Below are 22,697 nucleotides of genomic sequence, written 5' to 3'. Positions count from 1 at the left end.
GGGATTGAGTGGGATGGGTTACTGTTGATGTAGTTAGTCATAGCTGTGGCCTTTTAGTATTAAAAGGTGGTTTTGTAGTACTAGTCAGGGGTCAGAGGTTGTGCATTTAGTGAGAAACAACAGCAGAGTGGAGAGTATTTAAGTACTGTCTCACTCGGCGAACCATACAGTATTTGACAGCATTTGGGACACTTACCGGTTGTGGCCTACATGCTTTGAGACAACAGGCCTATTTAAATCGAATTGACGTGCATTTTGTGATAAGCTTTTACTTTAGTAACTTATACATTGTGAAGTGGTAATTTCCTTGATATTTAATTTTTTACAATTTACCAAAATGGATTACATGGAAATTACCTTACCTAATTATTCATATGTGTTCAACTTTGAAGAGGAATTCAAACATCAGGACACTAGAGTATGGATGGTAAAGAATTGGACAAATAGTTTTTACTTTTGTGGAATATACATGATTCTGATATTCGGTGGACAACATTATATGCAAAATAGACCAAAGTTTGAACTTCGTGGAGTCCTGTCAATTTGGAATACAGCATTGGCGGCTTTTAGTATTATTGGAGCTTGTAGAACTGCACCGGAGTTATTTCATGTTCTCCAGAATTATGGTTTATATCATTCTATCTGCATTCCAAGGTAATTGTTTCATTTTTGTTATTTATTCATTTAAGCCTACGTGTAAGTTACATGTCTGTCAGTGGTGCAACAGATAGAACCTAAGTGAAAATCTGGTCTGATTTGTAGCCTATATTGTATGGTATAATTTACTTACTGGATTTTAAGGAACCCGGATGTATAATGTAGTAAACTTAATTATAGTGAGGCACACACTTCATTTAAAACATATAGTTGTAGCCAGGGCTTTAAAAATTTTATGGTGATTTACCTGTCTGACAAAAATTTCCGAAATTTTTGTGACAGGTGAATCACCCTGAAATTTTTAAAGCGCGAGCAGATTGGTTTGTGTTTGTCGAATGCGAATCATCATGCTTATGAAAAGGCACTCTTCAGTGGTAATAATTTATTTTGTGTGTACAATGTTGTAATTTTGGAGTAAGAGGAAAGGAAGGTACTAATTCGTGTTCTGAAATTTATCCAAAAAATTAAAATTCTCACTCGTCACAGACGAGCAAACGGGTGCTTTTTTTTTTCTCTCCAAGGCTTGGTTATAAGCACTGAAATTCATCCAGTAAACCACTAGTGTAAGCGACGTTCGAGTCCCACTTTCTCTATCTTCCTCTTTTTTTTTTTTTTTCTTCTTGAGAGGCCATTAATACCAATATTTTCCCTCGTATTATAATATTTTAACATAATAAAGTAGGCTATGTTAAAATGTCTTAAAACTAGGCCTATACTAATATAAAATAACTTTTATGATAAGCTCATTTTTTCAACGTTTATATTTTTATTACCTGTTTATTTTTATTTGCCATCTGTCCATTTTCACATATCTTCCAGGCATACTTTTTTCTCACCGATTTTGTAATAAGCTTAGATGTACGGTACTTTTAATTGAAACTTACTATTGCTAAAGGTCAGTCGTAACAAGAATTTGATTCTCATTTGATACAAGAAATCTGGAAAATCTATAGCAATTTACGTTCCAACAAAGAAATTAATTTAGGCCTAACAGCTTAGTAAAAAAATAATTAAGTGGAACATTTAATTTTGTAAGAAACTCTTGTGTAACGTGTAATATGCTACATAAAGATTCTACTGGCAAAATAAATTTTTGAATTCGTAGCGCTTTTCCTTAAATTGTGATAAGTCTCTGTTTTGGAATGCACTATTGACGTGTTAACTGATAGTGGTTTTCGCACATATGTTGGGTAAATCGTAAGCTCGTGTTGTTATTTGCGATCTAACAATAGACGAACTCTTGAATACTCCCGTGGTGTATAGACAACGCCGTATCTCCATGTGTCACGTTAAGAGAAAAACAGATATTGATCATGTTTCATGTGTTACTCAGTTGGAAGACCTTTCGGAACTAACGTCATGATTAAAAACGCATTTGACCCGAGACTCGTCTATATAGACTTTTCTTCGAACTTGTAACTTACCATTGCTTCTTGTGACACACTAGAGTATTTTTTTCATAATTTGTTTGAATCCTTACATTCTCTGATGATGGAGCCGGCATGTAGCTCTGAAACGTTGGTTGTCTCTGCGGATTTCACATTTCATAATAATAATAATAATAGTGGTCGTCCAAAAAAAAAAAAAAGTGGACTGATAATGCTAGGTACTTGTTTGGATGATGATGATGATGAATAACAACGTAATTATTTACTTTAGCGATGTCATTCGCATCCACTATCTCTCTATTTCTTCCTGTGTGATTTCCATCTGGCTATGCTTTAGACTAGGTACCCCTCACTCTCCGGAATGTAGGTTAGGTTAGTTTAGTGTAGGTTTTGTGAAACCTTCCAACCACACTTTCTCGACTTGCTTTTCGGCATTGTATAGCCTAATATTTGACGCAATTAAAAGCAAAACTGTTTCCATTTACTTTCACTGACCATTCACAATGAGGGTTGTCAGCTAACCGGTATTTCACTGACACGGCCGGAAATTTTGGAGGATCTCAATGTAAGACCGGTATCAATCCCTTACTGGCCCTACTTGTGCCGGTAATTTTATTAAATGAATTTGAGAACTTGTAATAACAGTTTTCATCTTATAGCCTATGCTAAAAGGGATTTTTTTCTATTTCGTGGGACATTTTAACCTTTAATTCAGAGCAGCTAAAGATAATATGGGAATTTTCAAGTATTCTTCAGCCTAAATACTTGATGGTTGTACACCAAAAGTGGAAGAAGAAGTATTAGACAAAAACTAAGGCTGCAACTAGATGAAGATAATTTCGAGGGAAAAATTGTTCCGGGGCCGGGTATCGAACCCAGGACCTTTGGTTAAACGTACCAACGCTCTCCAACTGAGCTACCCGGGAACTCTACCAGACACCGATCCAATTTTTCCCTCGAAATTATTCAAATCAACTTTACAGGGAGTTATACCTGAAAGCTTGATTTGCATAATATGTCACTGTTCGTTAACAGAAAACCACAATTTAAGTCACACAGAGTTAGTGTGCACTCAATGTTGGTTGCTTGACTGTTGTCAGCCCACTTTGAGGTCTGTGGATATAGAGGGAAAAATTGGATCGGTGTCTGGTAGAGTTCCCAGGTAGCTCAGTTGGGAGAACGTTGGTACGTTTAACCAAAGGTCCCGGGATCGATACCCGGCCCTGGAACAATTTTTCCCTCGAAATTATTCAAATCAACTTTACATGGAGTTATACCTGAAAGCTTGATTTGCGTAGATGAAGATAGGCTATAAGTACTCTGTTATAACTTGGATTCTTCCTTTGTGAAAGATGGACATTTGACAAGTTTTATAAAATAGTGTAAATATTTTCAGGATAGGGTGCCTCAGAGAAATCTTCACAAATAAGAATAGTTTCAACACGTGTTTGCTATTCCTTCAAGCAATTCTTTTGTGAAGCGTGCATTCAGTATCATGAATATTTTGTGAGGAATCATTTAAGTGTGGAAATAGTAAAAACTGAACTGTTTACTGGGGAAAATATTAAAATTAGGTGTGGTTAATTTTATTACTTTATAGCAGAAGAAAAAGTTCTCAAGGCAGTGGTATCAAGCTCCAAATACAAAAAATAGGAAGTGCATTTTAGATCACTGAAGCAAGATTTTTTCTCAGTTTAGTATTATATATTTTTCTCCATATCATATAGCAGATTCTGTATTTAGTATATATATATATTCATCAAAACTTGCATGTGTAAAATGGCTGGTAATTTTATTTACCAGAGCTGGCAACCCTATTCACAACGTCCACATAGCCTATCTCATCATTTATTATATCTTCACCACTTGTTCAATTACTTCCATAAACAAGAGACAAATATGATATCGTCAAAGTAAATGATTACCAATAATAATTGGTTGATTGTCTGGATGGGCTTTCACCGAGATTTTCTCCAACCATAAGACATATGTCAAGTAATCTATTGGCGAATCCTCTGTCACTTCATTGCGCCAAGAAATTGTAACTCTTGACTTGTTCCACATCTTAAAGCTTCAATGCTGATGTAAGATCTGTGAAATACCTACAATAAATGAAATGGGGGGGAGGGGAGACTATGTTATAGGCTAGGGCTTTGCAAAGAGTATTATTCGAAAACATCGTACCAGGCTCTAAACTAATCTCAACTAGTCATTAAATAGAAAGTAGCATTTTTCTGTAGGTACAGTATTCTAACCTGTTTATTTCATTAGTATAGCTATAATACTGTAATTAGATTGAATTGCCATATTGTTAAGGCCCCTTATTGTACCTAGGTCCTACATACCAAAAATTGCAATATGTTTACTTTTTTATGCTTGTAAGCTATAATCACCAGATTACGAGTTGTAGGTACCAACTGCAAAACTAGGAACTCTATACGTCACATAATTTCTGAATGTCTATTATATCGCCTCCAGTGAGATCAATTCCACATATCAACAGACTTACCAAGTTCTAAATAGGTACAGTAATCCATCATTGAACTCGAACTTGATTACATTTATCAACATATCACGCTGTGTAAACTGTAATATATTATGTAACCTATTGTCGCAATATAACTCATTTAATTAAAGTGACATAAAATAAATAAATTAAAAAGAAATACGGAGAGGTTTCAAGCCTAATATCCATTTGTCAGAATTGCCAAGACCCTCAGCCCTCATGTCGCTTGTGGCTAAGGATGGAAAGGCCTGATGTAGAAGAAAGACAGTGTTAAAGTTGTTCTTGTGTGCTCAACAGCACACAGTTGAGAAAGGTCGTTCACTGTTTTGCTTCGAATGCGGATGTTGATTACCGTATCTTTGCTTGAAGACCTTGACCAAGAAAGATTCCAATATTTTAGAAAATACGTACTGAATTATGGGAAAACTTTAAATGTGACTATTACCGAGTCTGGAATTTTTAGGTTCGAATCAGATGTATGTGTTTTTAACCTCGAAATTTTAACTTTTTATAAATAGGCCTAATTACGTTTCATGTCTCGGTGAACAAAATGTGACAATTTAATAGACTATCTAAAAACACCTAATCGGTGGCTAGGACCAAAGAAGTCCTTGTCCGTTACTTGGAGGTCTAAATTAATTGTCTTTTGGTGTTTTTATTTTATTTAATTTATGACTAATGCTGTTGGTTACCATCGTAGGGTCATCAAATTTTTTAAAATATTTAAACTTAGCCTACATAGGCCTATATTTTTGATTAAGGATAATTTGTTCCTGACAGTTTAATTGTTTATAGTGCTGTACAAAAAATGTGAAAGGCTTGGTATAAAGGTCAATGTTTAACTTAATTTGCACTAATTTATAGCGAAGTGCTTCCATTTTTTTTTTTTTTTTTTGGAGAGCAGGAATTGTCAAGTAAATAACAGTTACACATGTATAATAACTCAAGTTGTAAATTTTGTCAGAATTTATCCTTTACAATGTCTACTGATACTCTTTACTCTACTCGGCAGAGTTTCCTTGTTCGCTTACAGGTGATTCTCCAGTATTAGTCCATGGTCTTAAAAAAAATAGTACTTGATTCATAGCATCGTTGCCAGCGTTCTGGATACGTAAGTTCGTTGATGTTTTGCGGAAAGAGCTATCTTTACCCTCTCTATAGTTTTGACAATTTGAATACGTATTTCAAGGACACATCTAGGGCGTTAATGTAGATAAGATCTCTGTCTCAAGGTTCATACATGGTTTATAATATTAGTAAATAAAGAGATGGCCAGATATGTATCTTCGTGGGTGTGAAGTCTTTTGTCCATAATAATACGTTTAGACTATCATTGCATCATAGGTTCACAAATATAATACAGTACTTGCGGCCAAGAACGATGTACGTTTAAGAACTGTGATCTTTAGCACGTCTTGCTTTCGAAGTAAAGGTTGGAGTCCCATATCGTAGATTTGTTGTACGTAACAAAAAACCTGCCCATACTAGTCTGTAGTCAAAATTACCGGCAATCTACTCGGCAGAGTTTCCTTGTTCGCTTACAGGTGATTCTCCAGTATTAGTCCATGGTCTTAAAAAAAATAGTACTTGATTCATAGCATCGTTGCCAGCGTTCTGGATACGTAAGTTCGTTGATGTTTTGCGGAAAGAGCTATCTTTACCCGTCTCTATAGTTTTGACAATTTGAATACGTATTTCAAGGACACATCTAGGGCGTTAAGCCGTTAACCTCATTCCTTCACTACATAATCAGAGCGCAATGTTGTATAAAAGAGGTAACAATCAACAAAGAAATAACATTATGGTTGTACCTTTCCGTTCATCACCCAGTAATAAAAAATTATGACAGGTTGTGAAAACACAGTTTAATCTGTTGTGTAATGAATTTATTGAGAAGTGATCGATCGCGTTAATGTGCGTTTATATACTTTTTTCTTTGAAAAGTTATTATTACTTACTGTTACATTACGGAGTTTGTATTGGTCACCCTCAACTCATTTTCTAGCAATAAAATTATTGAAACAAATGGAGCAATGCTACGCTTAGGCCGTGTACAGACACGAGTAAGGAAATGTATAACGTAACGTGATAATGTACCAGGAATTTGTACAGACATCGCGTCGCACGAGCGCACGAATGCCAGCGCGATGAATCCGCTCAGTATGGGTGAATATGCCGATCGGGTGTATTGTACGATTGCTGCTTTCACTTTTGTGTTGATGTAGTATTTACATCCATGTAGTATGTAGGCTGCAGTAGGATGAGTTCATACCTTTATTGATGTATGATGTGAGTTTTGAAGTATCAGTGCTCAAATAAGCGCGGGATATAAAACCTTTACCCTGTCTAATACAAATTTTTGTTTAATAACGTTTAGATACCAGTAATGGATAAAATATTGTATAGAACATGAGCGTAAACAGATTTTATACGCTCATGGAAATTTAATTTTACTCTCATAGTACCAATTACTATTATTGGACCAAAATTAGTGATTATGCCAAATTAAACCAGGAATGTCAGTTCAATATAGAGTGGCTCTATCCCGCGCCGTGGCATCGTGATCTAAGACATCCTGCCTAGGACTCGTGTTATAGTGCCCGCGTTTTATTAAATACCCAGCCGATATCAAAGACTATGCTTTACTTTGAAGAGATAAGAAAAGAGTTTATTTATTGATTAGTCCTTCTCAGACGCCGGTCCTGTCACAAGAGGAGGTAACATGTGACTACTAATAATCCGTTAGCATTTTTAATTGATATGCCGATAACTCCACGTGGAGTACGAAACATCGTTGCCTATCTCGAGTTTGACACGAGTTGAAATAAATATATCGCTAATGGTAATTTAACTACATGATCTTTACAGCGGAAAGTGACAACAACGCTTGACATTGCAAGTATTGATGCGTGCGAAATATATATCACAACACAAAGGCTTCCGACTGGTTATTAAAGCAACGCGCCGACTACACGGAATGCGCGCTAGTTGGGGTCCTCATGGGGAATATATTTTTCATGAAATTTCGGGCAGTGTATGGGACTGGTTCCCACCTAGCACCGTGATGCACTCTTAGAGAGTAGCGTAACTAAGAAAGCATGCTCCCCCCCCCCCCCAACAAAAAATTTCCATTGGGCCTCCTCTTCTCATTGCAATATGGCCCACGGCCAAAACTGGTGTATTGTTGTCTTGACAATGTATCTTTAGCAACTACACATGCCATATTATTTGAGTGGTGAATTTGAACTTACCAAATAATAATAACAGACTTGTCTCACTCAAAGCTTAGTTGCTCCGTCAATAATGAAAACTCTGGCGACTTTCTTGACGTCAGTATTCCTGCTTTCTTCACTTTCAGTGGCGAGTACCTGCTGAGTCTAATCAGCGACACTACGCAATTTATGTCTTTATTAGTTTTAGCTTAAGGCTGGTTCACAATAAACCGGGAACGGAAACAACGAGAACGGAAATAATGTCAAAATAAACGCATTTAAATGTGTGCATTCACAATAGTCAGTTGTGAATGCTCACATTTAAATGCATTTATTTTGACATTTCCGTTCTCGTTGTTTCAGTTCCCAGTTTATTGTGAACCAGCCTTTACTGAATGAGCGTTCGACCGTTGCTGTTGTGGCTGGTGAAGTGAGGAAAAGGTAGAACTCTACATAGATCAGGAACACTGCTGGCAATAGCAGGATTTTCTAAATTAATAATTCGATCAGTTCCTTTATTGTTGAAAGTTTACGAATTTCTTCAGTCATTATGAATAGAAAACTAATCAGTTGTTGAGGAAAAGTAGGAGATAAATATGTAGCATAATATTTCCAAAGTATGTCAGCTCTTCGATCGTTTCACTTTCGCTCAAGATGCTGAGTTTTGATGGCAGGAGCAGCGAGAATTTAACTGTTCATGCTTTCAAAGCTTACTTTAAGCTGCTGATGTATAATGTACAGGCAACTATTAAAAACAAATAGTCTGAATCTTTCTTCTGCTTTCTGTAATCGTTCGTGAACTGCCAGTTCAACAAACTTCTTAACATGGCGTTGCCGTGTTGCTTTGAAAACAGAGTATATTTTCCAGGAATTTCAGATTTCCTTTGCTTCCTTTAAAACAGTATGGTATGGTAAGTTACTCGAAAATTGCTGCCTCATCATATTATTTCGAGCTTGCTTTAGCAGTGATGTGACCGTCAATAAATCAACGGCCTTTTCTAGTAAATATTTCGAAACGATACTACTGCACTGTAATATTTTACATTTGAACATAAGCATAACTATAAAGTCAAAGGAAATGAGTTCCTTTTCCAATGCAAGACCTGTACTTTTTCCGAAAGACTTGTTAGAGAACACAATTTTATTATATTCTCAAGGCATATTACAAACTGCAAAAATCCACTTTTCAACGCGAATAAGCTATCAAATCGCGAAGATCATCTCGTTAGACAGAGTTTTAGTGTGCCTTTTGTTGTCTCATTATCCAAGGCAGTATTTAATTTCTGCCATCGCGATAAACTTTCACTAAAACACATTAACTTGCTCTTGAGCTGTGTAAAAGTATCTTATTTCTGAAATGTCACGAACGGAATCATTCAGAACTAAATTTAAATCATGACCCGCGCAGTGTTCGTGCGAGACGAGGTCAGAAAGAGTTGAACACGTGTTGAAGAAGCGGGATTAACGCTACGTTATCGGAAAGAAAAATTATTGCAACTTGAGAAGTGATTGTTGAAAGAAACATAACTTTTGTAATAATAATAATAATAATAATAATGATAATGATAATAATAATAATAATAATAATAATAATAATAATAGGCGTACATTTATTTATTCTGGTGGTATATAAATAGTATACCTTTGAAATGTAATGCATGAATGAAAAATGATTGTCATTCACAATCGAAATAATGTCTTCAGGTAGGCCTATAATGTAGAACGGTTTTTCTAGGCCCCCTGAGCTTATCCCCCCTGCATTGGGCCCTTTAGGTAGCGAAATCCGGTTACGAAAGCAAACGTAATGACTGGGAAGATCATCGTGCTAACAACACGATATCTCCATTCTAGTTGAATCATCGTCGACCTCGCAGGAAAAACCAACAGAAGGATAAACTCGAACAATTTGGCGAACATTAGGCTACCCGTTACGATCGTAGTAACGTCCAAATAAACGATTCTCATTACAGCCATTATCATAGACAAATGTAAATTATTAAATTATATTACACTTCATCTTACTAAGATTCATATTGGGATATGAGGTGTTGTAGGTACCGATACTCGATTTTTTAAAATCTTAGTAGTGGGGTAAATAAAGAATTTAGAAGAGAAAGGAATCATTCTGTAGTTCCAGATGTAAGCCTATACTTGACCTTATTTCAGATGCTAGTAATTACACAGGGACATCATTTTATTTTTACAAACCTTTTTAATATTAACTTGCCTATACCTCTGGATCAACGCCGTTTGCTACCCCCTTCCACGACTGGAGTTCGATGATACTGGCGTAAAATACAAACAAATCACTTTACTAGGTATAGGAGGGAAGAAAAGTAGTTCATCCATTTACGTAAACTAGAAAATATTGCGCTTTTGAGTTTGATAATTTTCATTAGGTTTTTGTTTAATCAAAATACAGTACAGTATTAACAATGAGTATGTTTACTCACGAACTGAGCTGTCCATGTAGACGTATTCATTATGCAGTGTATATTACACTGTCTACAGTACATTAGCGTACACTATAGAGAATGAAGTTAAGTTGAAAAAATAATCATAATAATTATGGATATTTAAACACATTTTTTTTAAATGGTGGCCGTTCATTTCGATACAGGCTTCAGTTCTAATGTGCATATTATCGCACTATAGACTATTGTACCTAATCCCAATTACCAGTTTTGTACTTCGTACTAGTAAATCATGTTGAAATAGTTCTGTACCTACTCTATAAAAGAGTACCTTACGTACTGTAAATTCAATCTTCACTTCTTCCCGATCCGAAAAGATAAAATTACTCAGGCATACTATCTACAGTCCGTCCAAGTGGTTATGTCTTAGGGTCGTAGAAAGGGAGGAAATCACGTGACAATTAATTACTTAACGAGGCCCTTTTATTTAAGTTATTTTAAACAGTTGTATAATATTACGTAGACGTCCAATTCCTAACAGAAATTAATGTTCTCAGAAAAGAGCTAAGACAGCCCAGCCACTAGCTGGCGAATAAAAGCAGGTGGGGGAAACCGGGATACGACGTAGGCAAATGGACGACAGTACCTGTGCGAAAATGATTCAATATTGAAAGCTCTTTCGTCACTGGAAAATGCGAACATATTTTTGGAACGTGCTGTTTACTATGACCGTAAGGCTACTATGACTGTATATGCGATCTTGGTTCTGTGTAGAGGACGGTTGAACTTCATTAGTAGAAGGGGTGGGAGTGAAGTACATTCAAAAACTTAGGTACAATAAAAATTGAAGTAAAAATAAAATGATATCCCTGTATAAGTTGATCACAAAATTCAAATATTTGTTTTTCTGAAGGGGAATAACAAGTTTATTCTTATAAGTTGGCCAGATTGTGATGCAGTTTTACATGTTAAGTGAAGGAAAGTTAGATTTCCTTTCTCAATGTATTAAAAAGAGACCTAATAATTGATTTTGTATGCAGAAGTTTCTAGAATAGACTGTAGAAGAGGTCCGAAGGTGTTAATTTTCAGTACCTAGTTCAAATTTATGATCATAAAAACGTCCAGAGTGTGTTGTATTTGGTGTTTTCAACCTCAGTTGTCTATTATTTTGATCTTGTTTCATATCCATGAATTTCTGCATTGATTTTGAATTTATAATTATAGTGTACGGTATTTTTTATCTTTAGTACTTTAAACATAAAAGGACACCTGGGTTTTTCTAGTATTACGTATATTTCAATGGCAGAATTTTTGTAATATTATGCACTTTAGTTGATGATGTTAAATATGGCAGCTCATGTAGTCTAACAACTATTTGATTGCTCTTCTTCGAATTACTTTAAATTTTTTTTTTATTCTTTGTTACATGTTCCCTGTATGCAATCCATATGTGAATTGTGACTTTATTAGTACAGTACGTAATATCACAGTCTAGTATATAGTGATCTTGCCATGACAATGATTTATCTATAAGAACCCTACATATTTAAACTTATCTACACATTCATGCAGTCTAACAATATTATTTAATCCTCTCTATATCCTGTTTCTTATTAAATAGTATAAACTTAGTTTTGCTTACATTAAGCAGAATTCTTTATGAATAAACTGACAATGTTCAGTAATTTTAGTAAGCACTCTTCCTTGCACGGTGACATTTTGATATGAAAGATCTGTGTTTGCCCAGATACACGTCTCTTAATGGTTTCTCATATTTTAGTAATTCTTGATCATTATTTTTCACAATGAATATTTAAATTTTTTTGACAAGTTATTTTTATTTGTAAATACAGCATTGTAGGACTGTAATTTGATCCCTAAATCTCACTTCATATAAAATGAACCAGTGTTGTACACATTCATGATTCACAAGCGCATATTGCTGTCTGAAAACAATGTTTCAATGAAGCCTGCTCATGTTATAAGGTTTAAGAAGTAGGTACCAATACAGTAGATACATCTACTTTTTTTTAGTTTTGTTTGTTTATTTAACTGTGTAAACTACTATGCTATTTAGCATTGATTGAATTGGTGATAGCGAGATGATATTTGGCGAGATGAGACCGAGAATTTGCCATAGGTTACCTGACATTCTTCTTATGGTTGGGGAAAACCTCGGAAAAATTCCAACCAGGTAATAAGTGCAAGTGGGAATAGACCCCCACACCCGAGTGCAATTCTGGATTAGCTGTGTAACACACCTGCTGCCTCAGCTATGCTGGTTGGTTATAGGCTGTCAACTGCTATAAAATATTTTATCTTTTGATGTGCAACAGTTGACAGTTTGTGTTGACAGTGGGTATAGTCGAGTGGTTAACATCATAGCACAGTCTAGTATATACAGTCGGGAAACTCAATATGTAGGGAATATGCATCCATAGATAGTTGCTAAACACTAGGATCGCTACCATCGCCTCATCACAGACAATGCGAAATAGTACTGGCACAGTCTGTTGTTCCTAGTACCCTCACAACTCAAGCTTCATGACTGTATATACTAGACTGTGATCATAGACTAATATGCATGAGGTCTTACATATCAATTACCCTATTTTCGCAGTTTATTTTGTTTCTGAATTAATTTTTATATGTTGAGTAGTTTTTATATAATACTTCTAATTATAAATGTATAACCTAATTCATAATAATCTGTGATGTTACCCACTTTGCTTAACCATCTAGAAGTTGCAAGTAATGTGCCTAGTGGAAGACATACTAATTATTAGTTCCTTTTGAGAGATGAATCAGGTAGGAGAGTTAAACATAAGTCTGCTATCATTGTGGTCATTTGTGAACGGTTTTGAGATAGCCTATTAATAAAAATAAAATCGAACAGTTTGCGACATTGCAACATATGTTCACATAACAGTAGTGGTTGAATCACAAAATTATGTACATAACTGTATCTTCAGTAACCTAATGCGTCACAGAGGGACATTGGTGGCTGTGAATTTCCTCCTTTGCACTCTAGTCTTGCTTTCGACATTCTTCTTCCAGCACGTCTTCCTGTGGCACACTTTGTTACAGATCTTCAATGAAATTACTGCCAAACTGTCAATGTTATGTAACAATCCTATAAAGAAAACATTTGTTGGTATTTGCTGTACAAAATGCACAAACATCTATTTTCCTGGAATATACGTTTAAAAATTTGACTAAAAGTTACTTAAATAATTTGGAGGGGGAAAAATTGTTCCGGGGCCAGGCATCGAACCTGGGACCTTTGGTTAAACGTACCAACTGAGCTACCTGGGAACTATACCAGACACGGATCCAATTTCTCCCGCTACATCCACAGACCTCAAAGTGGGCTGACAACTGCCAAGCAACCAACATTGAGTGCAAACTAACTCTGTGTGACTTAAATTGTGGTTTTCTGTTAACGAACAGTGACGTGTATTATGCAAATCGAGCTTTCAGGTATAATTCCCTGTAAAGTTGATTTGAATAATTTCGAGGGAAAAATTGTTCCGGGGCCAGGCATCGAACCTGGGACCTTTGGTTAAACGTACCAACGCTCTACCAACTGAGCTACCCAGGAACTGTACTAGACACCGATCCAATTTTTCCCTCTGTATCCACAGACCTCAAAGTGGATTGACAACTGTCAAGCAACCAACATTAAGTGCACCCTAACTCTGTGTGGGTCAAATTGTGGTTTTCTGTTAACGAACAGTGACGTGTATTGTGCAAATCTAGCTTTCAGGTAAACTGTAAAGCTGATTTGAATAATTTCGAGGGAAAAATTGTTCCGAGGCCGGCATCACTTTTCTCAAAATCTATTCACAAAAGACCACAATATTTCTGTGTAACTTACTGCCCTGATCCATCTCTCGAAAGGACCCTATTTAGTCCCCTTCCACACAGTTTAGTCAAAGGTATGTATACTGACAGCTTTATAAAATGTGATATCTACACCTACAAACATGATGTGTTCGAATCTACTTGTAAAAATACATATTTTAATTGAATTTAATTGAAATATTGTGTTTCCAGGTTGAGACCTCCCCATATTTTACAGCTGGCGCCAGCGTTTTTGGCGTGTGTTCTAGATATAGTCCAGTTTGTGAGCATGTTGCTAGTGCAGCTGAGAATGGTACCACTTCCTATACATGTCACATCAGCCATTTGCCAAACACAGTTGTCAGACTGACTGCGGCAAATGTAAAATACACACTTATTTCACACGCCAAAAACAGTGACGCGGACTGTGCACATATATGGCGTGAAGGCATATCACTTAATAGTTTTTTTTTCTTTCCCTATCCAGCTTCATTGAACAAGACCGTGTGTCAGGGTTCTGGACTTGGATGTTTGCGTTATCGAAACTCCCAGAGCTAGGAGACACAGTGTTCATTGTACTACGAAAGCAGCCTCTGATTTTTCTCCACTGGTATCACCATGTGACTGTTCTCATTTACACTTGGTATTCGTACTCAGAATACACATCGTCAGCGAGATGGTTTATAGTAATGAATTATTGTGTGCATTCCTTGATGTACTCATACTATGCACTGAGGTCAATGGGGTACTCGCCTCCAAGATCGTTCGCTATGGTGATCACCATGTGTCAGTTGACACAGATGATAATCGGATGTGGGATCAATATCTGGGCACGACAGGTGCTCCAGCAAGGACAGCAGGAGTGCCACATCTCTCCCACAAACATCAAGTTGTCACTCACCATGTACTTCAGTTACTTTGTGCTGTTTGCCAGGTTCTTCCACAAAGTATACTTCGGGAATGGAAGAAAGGCAAAAGGTACATCAGGCGGAATATCGTCAGTACATGACAGTAACAGTAAGGTCAAGGCCCACTGAATGTGGATGGAATTAGGCCTACAATTGTGCAGAAAATTGACTTAGGCTCTTTGTCGGTTATCAGATATGTATATAAGTGATCAGACTCTGGAACATCTGGAGTGCATACTGTATGCATTAGAGGTAAACACCGCACATTCTTTAACGAAGAACAGAGTGATATATTTACTTAAAAATCATAAGTTTTTCAATAAAGAATAACCATTTTGTGCGTGTCTTGTGATTAATACATTGTATTAGCAAGAGAATGGTGCAGTTGCATCTTCCAGTTAGATACGCATTCCTGTTTGTTGTTCAACAGTTCCATGCTGTAGTATTGCTGAATATTTACCGTGGCTCAAATGTTGGTAGTTGAAACACTGGAAGTGGTGGTTACTGTATTAGGAACCATTTACATTCCATATGTTACTATTACGGAATTCAGTTGCTGAAAAAAAAATTATGGCCAATTCCATGCATTTAAATGTATACCAGAACTAAATATGTTTTGGTGTAAAAAGAAATGCTTTGTATGTGGTATATTTCTCTCAACTGATACAACTTAAATTTATTACCTTACACAGCTGAGTTTATTCACAACGCATTTAAAGGGAAAGGACTTGCAGAATTTGATTTTTATGCCATTGCTTGTTGGTCATAGTAGTGACAATTTTATTGTTGAATTCACAATCCTGAAATAAGGTATGTGCTAGGCACAATAGTGCTGCATATTTCATGTTTCTTGTCCTGTGATTAATAAAGTTTGATCAAGATCAGTGCATAAAATAATGCATGTTATATTTTTGAGATGAATTACACCCATTGTCTTGCTGTAAACCAGAAGTAAGCCTTAGAGTGCGTGGACTGAAGTTTTTTTGATGGAAGTCAGTCAGTGTTCAAGTTTCTGTAACAAACGTTAAAGTTTGATACACCTTGTAATAAAAGCTGCTTGGTATCTGAAGCAGGAGATGATTAGTAGAATTAGTGTTCATTGGTTTTTGAGGTGTAAAAGTACGTGAGATTATTCAACCCAATATCTATAAACCATCATAATGTTAACGAAAATTTCCTATGAAAGGAAATCTAATAGTGTGGGTGTAATTGTATAAAACAATTTGTAACAATTTCATCAAATTGAATTTTAATTTATGTACAAATTGTTTTAGTGAATTATAACCTTCAAAAGGACATTTTGTTTATAATTTTTTATCTTCAGATAATGGTTAAAATTGACATGAATTCAGAGAGTATTTCAGCTGTGGTGAAAATAGCTTCATTATTTTCAAGAATTGTTAACTCCATAAAGCTATGGAAATGAACTGCAACGTGAACACAAGTTATGTGTTATATTCAACAATAATTTAAAATATTGTTTAATGTTCACATGTTTTCAATTGCATACGGTATTTTGCAAAACCTTACCCCACTTTTTTAAAAGAAGCTCATTGTGCTGTTCGCTATATTTTATGCAATAAAAAAGCTGCAGTTTTTACTTCGCCTCAGAATGGCATCAGTTCAAATACTTAAAAATTGACTCGTTTTCAAAAGTTTCGAGTAATTATTAGCCTACATATCAAAACTCATATAGGCTATATATTTGGTACGCAGTTATTCTTTCAGATATTTATTTTTGGTTATTTAAATTATACGACTAAGAGGTTTCCAAAGATTAACTTCCGTCTTTTCCAAGAAGAACAATTCAAATAAACTTAAAAGACATAAAACTAAGCAGTGAGTTTGATGTTTACCTTATATACAATACAGTTTTAATGACTGAAATAAAATATGAGTGATATCTCAATAATTAATGAAATGAATGTGGCTGCATTCTAAGAGTAGAAGATATTTCTTATATCCATCCAATTGGGCACGTATAATGAAATAGGTTTTCTAGAGGCAAAGACTTAATTTCGAGACAAATCTACCTGACATAGGACCAATCCATCACTCTTGATGATACTTGGATTACATGGACTTCAATTTAAAATGGTAATCTTTAGAATACCAGCCAATCCTACAACCATTAGAGGAGGAAATTTAAGATTTAGTTTCTGAAATATGGTGAGACTTATAGTTATTTTAAAATAAATAGCCATGTAGCTTAAATTCATACATAAGAATGAACGTACCTTTGTTGTGATTGAAATGCAGTACGATCTTGTTACAATGTGGGTATTGGGGGACACCCGAGTTACAAGATAAAAGTTGCACAGTGAATCCTTTACAGAGTGTTAAAAAATTAATATCCTCGTGAACATAATGCACTTACAACTTTGTTTATTACTGGTACTGTATTTACAAAATATAATTCACTTTAAATGCATCATTTTTAAATTTCTAGATTTTTAACTTTACTTCTAAGGTAATAAGCCTTTCTCTTCAGGCTGATTCACAATAAACCGAGAACGGAAACGGCAACGAGAACGGAAATATTGTTAAAATAAATGTATTTAAATGCGAGGATTCACAATTAATTATTGTGAACGCTCACATTTAAATACATTTATTTTAACATTATTTCTGTTCTCGTTCTCGTTGCCGTTTCCGTTCCCGATTTATTGTGAACCAGCTTTTAGTGCTTGCAGCTATAGTTAACTGGTACTCTGCAGTAAATTAAAACCTCTTAAGTGAGTAAGGCTACACTTGCTACCCTTACCTAGTCTCTCAGTCTGTAACACCACAATGTTTATTTCACTGATGAACCTATGCTGCAGACCCATTATCAGCAAGCAAATTGTGTCAGACTCAGTGAAGCGGTTAAGACCACACAGATATCAAGTTTTATGCTATACACAGTACAGTAGATTCAATTGCTGGTGTTCTTGGGTAAAAAGTAATAGGTTTCACATTCTAGTTACCACACATAAAATACAGAGAATAATAGAGGTTGGAAATCAAAACTAGGCTCGTGAACTCGGGAAAATATAGATACTATAGACCTATATCACAATGTACAGACCAGAAACAAAATTTGGGCCATCTGAATTTACCAAGTTCAAGTTGTAATATACTGAGCATGCGCAGTATGTTATAACTGGAACTTGGAAAATTCAGGTGGCCCAAATTTTGTTTCTTGGTCTATACATAAACTCCTCAAATACTGGGGAACATAATTGAAGAGCATTTTTGCTAAACTCGATAGATGCAAAATTTTGCGAAAATGAGTTATACAGTGCATTCTTAGATCGGCCAGACTGGAATAAGACTAGAACCTTAGATCAGGTCACCAGTCCACAGCCCATAGAAAGTCTTATGAGTGCTTTGTATTGTACCCACTTCTAAAAATATCTGGTTATTAGTTTTATATTAGAATGACATGTAATAGGCTACATGTCAAGCAGTGTATTGTGCAGAATGGTCCGGCCGAGCTACGAATATACTGTGTATTGCAATTACATGATGTTTAGCTTCTGGATCACCCTATGCAATCATATTTTGCATAACTCGATTCATGCTGTGTGTAGAGGATGGAGAAATCGTAGAGCAAAACTCGATAGATGCAAAGCACATATTCATAGCAAAACCCGGTAGATGACAGACTGTATGAAAGAAAATAACATAGCAACCAGATAAGGCTAAGAAATTTTATTCAATAATCATCATCAATAACAGTCTTGGATTAGGCCTCCTGGCCTGTTCCGCTTCCAGAAGAAAGTTGATCTTTCCATCTCTTCCTTGGTCTTCCGATATCTCGTTTTCCATGAGGTATATAGTGCAATAGTCTCTTGGGTAAGCTATTGTTGGGCATTCTTAATACATGTTCATACCAGTTGTTGCGGTAAGATTCTATAGTATCCGTAATGGCAGTGATATTCAATTCTGTTCGGATGTCAGAGTTCCTTTTATGGTCATAAAGAGTATATCCTGCAAGAGGTCTTAGCAATCGCATTTCGGCAGCTTCTATTCTTCGAAGTTGTCCTTTCGTTAATGACCATGTCTGATCCATATAATAATGCCGGGACTGCCATAACTTCATAGAATTTCAAAATTGTTTCTGGTCGAACTTTCTTTAATAGAGTTGATTTGATTGTCCTTAACAGTTGCTGAAATTTGGCAAGTTTAATATCTACGTCCCTGGAGTTTATATAAGAAAGATTGCAGCCAAGATAGTTGAATGTGTTGACTTAAGAGGAAAATCCAAACATCATCAAAATTTGTTTCGACATGGAACAAAATCAACCCTTATCAAAACTTAGTTAGTGAAGTATTTTATTGCAGGCAGGTCTGGTATTACAACTTATGTATAATGATCCACAAGAATATGCAGGAGAAGGAAGATATTTCATTCTAAACTTGGCTAAAAACTGAAGTCAAACTGGGGAAGCAATCAAATGACTTCTGCTTTATTGCACCTTAATGAGCTAGAAAATAAGTGTCAAATGTTGGTCCCTCCACTATCCATTTATTCTGATTCGTGTTCAGGCCAAAACAAGAATAGCATCGTAATGGCAATGCTGTTATGGTTTTTTGAAAAGAACAGAGTTTTCTCTTCGATCCGCCACTTCTTTCCAGTCCGTAGTCATAGTTATATGGCTCCAGATAGAGTCTTTGGAAGAATAGAGAAAGATCTCAGAAAATGAGAGAACATTCCCTCACTTCATGAATACTATCGAATACTGGAGAATCATGACAAAGTTAAAATCCTAACAACTGTTTGGGAAGCACTTGATTTGAAAAAAAGTGCAAAGAAAGTGCTTAAAACTAATTCCCATTCCAAATGATAGGGTGTGTTATTTCCTACAACAAAGAACGATGTAACTGTGTCTGTTCAACAAACTTTCACAGCTCTACCTGTAGAAGTTTCAGTCCTCAAAGATGGTTTCAAAATATACAACAAAGAAATATTCCAGGCGCTTGTATTACCTAAAATTAACATGGTCACCACAGAAAAAAGTAAGGATGTTTCGAAACTTAATAATTTTTTCCAAGTACCCGATGAGGCAAAACTGTTCTACAAAGAGTTTGAAGATGTTCAAGTAACGTAGGGAAGGTTTTGTATATTATCGAATAAAATTAATTATAAAAGACATGTAATTTGTGTTCATTATGTAACTTTTGATTTGCGTCTATCCAGTTGTGCAAAAACTTCGATTTTTTTGAGATAATAAATTTGGTTATGGGACTACAATTATTCAGTGGCTTACAAGTTATTTCAAAGATATCATGGAATAAAAAAAACATCCTAATATTATATCTCCATCCCACAACATAAACTATGTATACAATAAAACTCGTTTTCTGATAAAAGTAGTTTTGTGCACTTATCGAGTTCAGCAAAAATGCTCCTCAGTTGAACCTGTGGTATATCAGATTCCGTGGTATACTTATAATAGGGTTTTTACTGTTTATAAAATTAACATGAACTTGTATGTTGCATTTAGCTACTTATATTTACAGAAATATTCGTGTTTATCAGTGATAAAGCTAAGGTGTAAATACTGGATAGGCTAAAGAAAATTGCTTGCTATATATTTTTTTATACAGTAGGTCCAGGAGTCGATTCTTCTTGGTTGCAAAAGTGTCGATTACTCTTTTCTTGAAACTCTGATCAACAGCAAGCTGTTTATCCAGTTTCTTTTCAATGGCGATTGTACTTGATCTCTCATTCTTCATGGAATTATGAAGATTACTTTTTACCCTTTTGAGTGTGCTCCTACTCTTTTCGGGGGAAGCTTTAATACCAGGAAATGTCAAGACCAACTTCAAAAGTTGTGTTACCTCTTTATAGTTGGTTTGAATAGCATGTGACACCGAAAATTTTTTTTTGTGAAAAAGGTGGAAGAATGGTGTAGTTTTCAGAGAGAAGATAATTTGGAATATGAAGAATTCATATAGGACGTGAGTTGACTTGAAGACATATTAAAAAATGGGTAAGGATTGGAAAGAATTGATCAGTGTAGGTAACCTAAAAGTGATTATTTAGCACGTGAAATAGAGAGATAGAACACTTAAAAATGAACGCAAAATGCATATTTCACTTCGCTTAGTATATGCAAGGCATAGCAAAAGTCTAAACTAACTAACCTGTAACAGATTCGTATATGCAAGGCATACTAAAAGCCTAAACTAAATGCAGCCTGTGACAGATTCGTGTATGCAAGGCATATGGAAAGTCTAAAATAACCTAACCTGTCACAGATTCCCTCTCTGTAGAACTTAGAAAAATGCAAGTTGGAAGTTTCAGTGTGCTGTAGAAAAGCCAATTCATTTTCTAATCGTTCTTTGTTGAAAAATGGATATATAGACAGAAGGTTATTTAATTTCATCACAGGAATATCTAGCAATCCAACAAATTTTATCTTTTCAACTTCTCCAAAACGCATTTTCATTTGTACAGTCAGTGTGTCCAAGATTTTGTAGGTTAAAAGTTTGAGAAACATGGAGTCTTGTTCACTTATGCTTATTTCACTGAAAATCCTTTTAGAGTTTTCAACATGTAACATATGTGTACATGCACTTTTCATTAAACTAACACTCAACAATGCAGTGCATTCACAGAACACGAATACAAAGAGACATATTATATTGCGATGTTAAGACTAGCCCTGTTTCCTTCTACCGAGTCATAATGAATCGATACCCCCTTCTCCCCGACCTTCCTATATACTTAGTCATTACTCTATGTATAAAGGATTGACTACACTACACATTGGAAACCTCTTTTATATCTATAAAGGAATTAAATGTATAGTGTCTTATAGTTGGAAAGCAAAGTATTTTTTTAAACGCTGTGTATGCATTTAAAGTAATTTTCACATTCCAAAATGCATTTTTTTGTTCTGTGAACAAAGCATTTATGGATAAGCACAATGACCTTCTTAGAGTAACAATATTACATAAAGAATTTATTTGAACAATATTTTATGCACATTGCAGCATGATGAAAATGAAAATATTGAAAGGTTTTGAAACGCTGACATATACATTAGGTAACTTCGTTGTATGTATTTAAATTGAATTTTGTGTGAATGCTGTCTTGAAAGTGTGATATTGAACAGCTTAAGAAAGTTTGTGTCGGAGATGTCATGTAGCCTAATTGATACACATGTGGGAAGTTTGCAGATCACCTTGGGATAAAAAAGATACGCATGATAGCAAGTTAATGTTAATTTTGAAAATGTTTTACATGGAATTTACTTAATATTGAAGGTAATGTACTGTATTTAATTCAGGTGAGGCAGTTTTGAAATTTCAATTATTTTTATTTTACTTATGTAAGTAATCTGTACTGTATTCCAACATTCCAAGGTGTACTGTATCTGTTTGTGATGAATCTGTTGCTACTGATTTTTTTTTATAGGCGAATAAAGAGCCCTTTTTGAATTGAAAGCTATTATTTCTTTCAGACTGATTGTAAACATTTTAATTCTGGTAATACCCATACTGTAACACTTTTCCTACTATCCTTAAAGAGATGAGCAAGATGTTAACCTCGAAGTGTTCGAGATTTGCTTAACATAGTTCACCGTCATGAACATGCCACAGGATTACTTCATGTGCATTATTAATTTATTTTTCCAATTTTTGTCTTTTCCTTCTGACTCCATCCCTCCCTCTCACTAATAAAAAGCCAACTTTAATCTTAATTTGTATTGTTAATTAGACATAGAAGTTGCAATCAATAGCTTTATTTCATTAATCCTTCAATTGTAATTTACTGT

At 35.2% G+C, this 22,697-nt stretch overlaps 1 protein-coding gene across 1 annotated transcript; it reads left to right on the top strand.

The window, feature by feature from the left end:
* Nucleotides 1-13: 13 nt before the first annotated feature.
* Nucleotides 14-22,365, top strand: Baldspot (elongation of very long chain fatty acids protein baldspot). Its single transcript, XM_069828135.1, has 2 exons — nucleotides 14-654; nucleotides 14,508-22,365. The coding sequence occupies exons 1-2, from the start codon at nucleotides 338-340 to the stop codon at nucleotides 15,055-15,057; spliced, it is 867 nt and encodes a 288-aa protein (XP_069684236.1). The 5' UTR covers nucleotides 14-337; the 3' UTR covers nucleotides 15,058-22,365.
* Nucleotides 22,366-22,697: the final 332 nt, after the last annotated feature.

This window comes from Periplaneta americana, chromosome 6 (assembly GCF_040183065.1).
Source record: "Periplaneta americana isolate PAMFEO1 chromosome 6, P.americana_PAMFEO1_priV1, whole genome shotgun sequence".
NCBI lineage: Eukaryota > Metazoa > Arthropoda > Insecta > Blattodea > Blattidae > Periplaneta > Periplaneta americana.
Note: the sequence above shows the minus strand (reverse complement) of the source record. Positions and strands in the feature narration are given on the sequence as shown.

Bases quoted from the DNA above. Each gene is read 5' to 3' on its own strand.
- Baldspot (XM_069828135.1), top strand. From the start codon at position 338: ATGGATTACATGGAAATTACCTTACCTAATTATTCATATGTGTTCAAC. The intron at 655-14,507 runs GTAATTGTTTCA...TTCCCTATCCAG, and splicing joins CATTCTATCTGCATTCCAAG to CTTCATTGAACAAGACCGTG.